The 6231-nt window shown below is 34.1% G+C and overlaps 1 protein-coding gene across 2 annotated transcripts; it reads left to right on the top strand.

Annotated features, from left to right (window-relative positions):
• Window positions 1–1349: 1349 nt before the first annotated feature.
• MS3_00009675 (uncharacterized protein) lies at window positions 1350–5878 on the top strand. 2 transcript variants are annotated; one of them, XM_051218077.1, is made up of 4 exons: window positions 1350–1832; window positions 1879–2582; window positions 3725–3822; window positions 5625–5878. In XM_051218077.1, the coding sequence occupies exons 2-4, from the start codon at window positions 2501–2503 to the stop codon at window positions 5841–5843; spliced, it is 399 nt and encodes a 132-aa protein (XP_051064512.1). In that variant the 5' UTR covers window positions 1350–1832; window positions 1879–2500; the 3' UTR covers window positions 5844–5878. The 2 variants fall into 2 exon arrangements, with proteins under 2 accessions (XP_051064512.1, XP_051064511.1); XM_051218076.1 differs by lacking the exon at window positions 1879–2582 and having other exon boundaries at window positions 1350–1464.
• The last annotated feature ends 353 nt before the right edge of the window (window positions 5879–6231 follow it).

Below are 6231 nucleotides of genomic sequence, written 5' to 3'. Positions count from 1 at the left end.
TTTTTCTCTCTAAAAACACCAAATATACCAGGATGACTGAAAAGAAAATCAGTGGGAACAATCATTTAATTCATAACATTTCACTAAAATTAAAAAGTTAATGATATGCTTGAATACTATTACGAGTTCACCTTATTCGGTAAACAGGACGAAGGTCAAAGATATGGTGACACGATAGGTTATTCTAGTCAAGTTGTCCCCGGCCCTGCCATCTAGATCAAGAAATCTTGCTGAAATGTAGAGAATGTATTATACAAGCACATAGAAAATACTAGGTCACTAAGCATACAAATCAAGCTTATTTATACAATGATAGAAACGTCCTTGGGAGAGCCACAAAATAACGTACTAAAAATAATCCATCAACTACCAATGACAGTCAAGGATTTCCGAGTGGAAAATGTAAGCTGTAGGTTAACTAAACGTCTCTCGGCGCGAAAACATAAAATTCAAATTTTTAGAATAAAATTACAAAATTAGGACCTTTTCCGAGTGAGTTCTGGGGATCTAACGTCCTGAATAGTTAGACGTTAACATCATTGGATGTCAGATAGCTCAATGGTCTAGATGTTAAGTATTCACCCGTGTGATCTAGAGTCCTGGGTTTGAATCCCGCATACGGGTTCGTTGATATGCACTGCTACGGAGGAGTCCAATACTAGAACGAAACAGCCATCCAATATTTCTAGGTTTTCAATAATGCTCTAGTTTATATCGACTCATGAATTCAACTATTAGATTTTTTTTACAATAATTGACATTTGTACGTATATTGATAATTATTTGTTATTAAAATGGACAATCATAACTTAAATTCACTTGGAATTGTTTGTTTGAATCTCCCCATTGATGTTTAGGACTGCAATTGATCAGACTCTTATTGACATATACCCATATAGCCTTAATTCACAAGCATTGTAAGCAAATATAGATAGTGGCTAGCAGTGAAATCCAGGAAGCACGTTTTGTCCTATTGAGAAGATACAAGTAAAACAATACCTAGTGAATTTAAACTTCACCCCATTACACAAGTAATTGGCTATTAGAACACAGTAGCTACGTAGATAACGCAATGGTGTTGTTTAAAGCGAACGATATTAGATTCCAGTCCCAGAGTGAACATCAACAAGTTTGAGATGCAGGTATATCTAGCTGACGAGTTACAAATTGGATAAAATGCATATCCAAGATTCCACTGCCAACCCACTATCCATCTTTGCATATAAATCATAACTTAGTTTAAACACATCAAAGAGAATTGATACTTTATCTATGAATGGATAGTTTTTAAATGACCAATCAAAATATAGCACAATATTTATAAATAGATATTGATAATTGAACTCAACATGTTGTTTGTTTGTTCAAAGTTTATTTTACAATAAGGGAATATGTTGAATAAACAAAATTGTATGGTTATAAGTATATTGTTTATCTTTATATTGATAAGTTCAATGTATATAGGTAAGTGGATTTCAATGTTATTTTAATATACTGATTGTGTATTGGTTTGTAATGATGTAAAGTACTTTATTTGAATATTCAATGGAATTTAATCATCATTAAGATAGTCTGATGATGATTCTTTACTTTACTTACTTAATTAACGCCTGTCACTCCTCATTGAGGAGCATAGACTGCCCATCAGCATTCTCTGTCCAACTCTGTCATGGGTAATCCTTTTCAGTTCTTTCCAGTTGTTAGTCATCCTTTTCATCATATCTGCTTCTATTTCTCGACAAAGTATGTGCTTTGGCCTTCCACTTTTCCGATTCTATTCAGGATTCTAAGTTAGCATTTGTCTCGTGATGCATTTTGGTGATTTCCGTAATGTATGTCCTATTCATTTCCAATGGTTTTTCTTAATTTCCTCTTCAGCTGGAAGTTGGTTTGTCCTCTCCCACAGAAGGTTGTTGTTGATGATATCCAGCCAATGGATGCTGAGTATCTCGCATTTATTTATACATACTTATACCTTCTTGATGATGTTTCTCCAGATTCTTTTCTTTACATAAAATATATTCAAACTATCAAAGAACTGTTCAGATGGTATATAATTGTTTGATTATATATTTTTTGGATTAAATTATGCCTAGAATAGTTCATTATCTAACTGTAAGTATAATCTTACGGTTAGATAGCATGATGGATATGCCCAGTCAGTATAGTCCTTTTGAAATACTAGGTGATTTATGGTAGTCGGTAGGAAAAGCTGAACCTACATTACGTGCAACCTAGGACTCGTCATGAAAGTTTACTTATAATCTTGAGGAAATTGATGCTCTCTGTCGAACTCAAACCGACGTCATCCAACTTCTTAGTCTGTGACGTTACCACTGACTTATCCAAGACAGTAATTGACCTCTTATAAAACTGCATTTTCTATCCATTACCTTCCACCACTTTAGATCTCAATATAATGCTTAAGATATCAAATCAATTAGGTTAATGATCACATTGAATTCAAGGACTAGATAAACATGATACTAGTCTCTATTCAATGATTAATCTAGTTGTACAATTCTGTAAAACTAATATTGAAGAAGAAATCTATCTCTTGTTGTATTCAATATCTTTTAAAGGTAAGACATTCATTTGTAACTGAATAGTTTCAAGTTTGCATTGTGGTTAAATGAAAAAAAGGAAACGTAAAAATTTGATGCAACTAGCTAACATTAAATATAATTTTTTTAAGTTTACCATGAAGTTCAAGCACTATGATGTGATGAATATTACTCATAATTCAATTATAATCTCAATTTACTAAAGACAGTATTAATGTTATATCTTGTTGGTTTGTGCCCCTATCAGTGTATCACGTGACGACGACGCCGCCGCCAATTAGAGAACGGTCAATTATCGATCGGACCAATGACGCATAAAACCCGTATGAGCAGTCTACAGTTTTTATCGATCCTTCTCTCATGCCTGTTGAATCCAAAACATTAATCTCAGCCTCCACGATATGAATCCTTATATTTCAAACATAATGGGTTTATATACACCAACCAAACAGACCACATCGTACCATAAAACAGAAAACAACATTTGTACAAGATTTAGCCAAATGGGGCTGTGAGTATGGGAGGTAGTGATTAATAGACTAGACATAACTCAAGAACGGTAAATCTTATAATAATAATCTATGGGTCAAAATAAAGCTTGTAATAAGAAGAACACGAATAGTTAATTAATTAATTAATTAATATATATATATATATATATATATATATATATATATATATATATATATATATATATATATATATATATATATGGTATTCGTTCATTAATAGTTCTCAAAAGTTACCATTCATAATTCTCGTCGAGACATAACAATTGAGTCATGAAGAAGATGATTTGAATCATATAAAGGATTTCATATGCTTCAACCTGGCATTAGGAAATAGTTATAAAATCTGATAAATCGATTCAATTTAGGGATGTAAACAATTGAGAGCTGACTCAATAGTCTAAAGTTTATGAGTTTATTACCAAGGCTGAAGGTTCTGACTTTGATCCCCTTTCGTGGAGGTCATGAATGAACATTGCTAAAATATCCCATACTAAGATGAAATTGTTGTCTAATGAGTGCTTTCTGGTTTTCAATGACTGTTCAAATTAGGTGAACTATGAAGGACATTTGAATTTTCCTATTACACTACTGAATATAGTACTGATAATGTTGAAATAAAATTGCTTTTTTTAAACATTTCAAATTTAGGAAATTCGGGAGCTTTAAAATGTTATGTTTGTCAAAATTGTACAAATTTCACAGCTAAAGCTAATTTCACAATTAGCAATGACTGTAAATCCTGCCAGGTGAGGTTTAACAAAAATATATTTCTCATAAAACATATATTTATTTTCACAGTTGGAATCACAAGTCAACCTAAGTTAGACGACTATTGAAAACACTGGGTGGCCGTTTCGTCCTGGTATGGAACTTTTCAGAAGTGCTCACCCACGATCTCGGATGCTGAACTCGAAACAAGGACGTTTAGTTTCACCCGCTTACACTTAATCTGTAGACCACTGAACTGGCATCCAATAGTGTTAATGTGTAACTTCAATCGATCTTTGACTAAGCGCAACCCTTTATCCATTGTCTGAGATGGATAACTATCTCCACTCGACACAGATTAGACTCCTCTGGTTACGGCTATGAATGTGCACTGTTAAGAAGTCCCATACTAGAACAAAACAACCCTCCAGTGCTTTCAGGGTTTCACTGGTGGCCTACCTTAGATCAACTCGTTATTTCATCTGTGAAAAACTACAATCTCCACAAATCCCGATTTATTTTCTACTTATTCAAGCTGTCATACAGTTTAATGTTAAGAGATTCGGATTGTTGCAAGAATCATAGTATATGTTACGTAGTATAAGTCAAATTATCATCATTCAGTTCACTGATATCTTGTTTTCAAAATGTTACTCATTTACTAGGAATGTTCCTATATTCCTCTGCTTGATTAAAGTAATTGGAATTCAAATGTTTTACTCATCAATCTGATCCTTAAATTCTTCAGAGTAACAAATAATTTTATAGTTGAGTTCATGTGTCAATTAAAGCTAAACCACCATGTATATCTAACATTAACACCGTTGGATGCCAGATAGCTCAGTGGTCTAGAGGTTAAGCGTTCGCGCGCGAGATCGATAGGTCCTGGGTTCAAGTCGTGAGAGCTGGATTATGGATGTGTACTTCTGAAGAGTACCACACTAGGGTAAAACGACCGTCCAGTGCTTCCAGATTTTTCCATAGTAGTCTAGATTTAATTGACTTATGAGCTCAACTATAAAATTACTAAAATCCTCACCAAACCCCCTTCTAATAATGATAAAATTATCAGAAGGGGTTTGTGGAGATTTTAGAAATTTCACAGATTGAAATCATGAGTCAGTTGAAGCTAGACCACCATGGAAAACCTGGAAGCACTGGACGGCCGTTTCGTCCTAGTATGGGACTCCTCAGCAGTGCGCATCTACGATCCCGCACCCCACGGGATCACATTTACCGTCACATTTATTGATTACTTTTTACTTACTCCTATTACTCCTTGTGGAGCACTAGCACTCTCCATCCAACTGTGTCATGGGCAATCCGTTCCAGCTCGTTCCAGTTGTTAGTAATCCTTTTCATCATATCTGCTTCTATTTCTCGACAAAGTGTATCTTTGGCCTTCCACTTTTCTGATTCCATTCAGGATTCTAAGTTAGCACATGTCTCATGATGCAGTTTGATGATTTGCGTAATGTATGTCCTATCTATTTCCATTGTCCTTTCCTAATTTCATCTTCAGCTGGAAGTTGGTTTGTTCTCTCCCACAGTAGGCTGTTGCTGATGATATCCAGCCAATGAATGTTGAGCATCTTGCGTAGACAACTATTTATAAATACTTGTACCTTGTTGATGATGGTTGAAGTAGTTCTCCAAGTCTCAGCTCCATACAGTAGAACTGACTGTCTTAACATTTATATTGAAGATTGTGACTCTGATATTAATTGACAGACAGTTGTTTTGAGTTTCATATTTTCTTCAATTGTAGGAATGAGACCCTTGTTTTGCCAATTGATTACATTATTATTAATATTATTACTTCTTGTATTGTTTTCTGTAGAAAATAGTCAAACTAAAAAATGGCGTTTTAAACGCTATAACCAGGAGTTGTATAAAGGATATATGTACTCCATCGAATAAATCTGTATCACCATGGCTAAATATCACTACATGTTGTACAAAAAAGGATCTATGCAATCAATCAATTCGATTATCATCTGAAATGAATATTCAATTAATTTGGATACTTTTTAGTATATGGATATGGTATAACTGTTGATTGGAAATAATAACAAAAAAATAGTTTTTAAAAGATGTGTTTTCTTCTCTTTACCCCGTTAGTGATCTCATTGCATAATGGTTATGTTAGACAGTTTGTAGTGGGTTTGCTTCGTTAATCAATCACCTTGATAACCGTTACTATATAAATCCCAATGGTGTTTGAAATCAGAAAGTAATAAGGAGCGGCAACTACAGTTTATTAGCGGATATAGCACAGATAACAAAGTTACAAGCATATCGAGTGAATTGGAGTAAATAGGTTAATGTGTGTGTGAGAGAGAGAGAGCGAATACATAGGCGAATTTATAGTCAAATCGAATCAAGGCGCAGCTAGGCAAAGCAAAGGCTAATAGGATTCGAGTACATATATACGTGGGAAAGAGAAT

This window comes from Schistosoma haematobium, chromosome 7 (genome assembly GCF_000699445.3).
Source record: "Schistosoma haematobium chromosome 7, whole genome shotgun sequence".
Taxonomy (NCBI): domain Eukaryota; kingdom Metazoa; phylum Platyhelminthes; class Trematoda; order Strigeidida; family Schistosomatidae; genus Schistosoma; species Schistosoma haematobium.
This window is presented reverse-complemented; position numbering and strand designations above follow the sequence as displayed.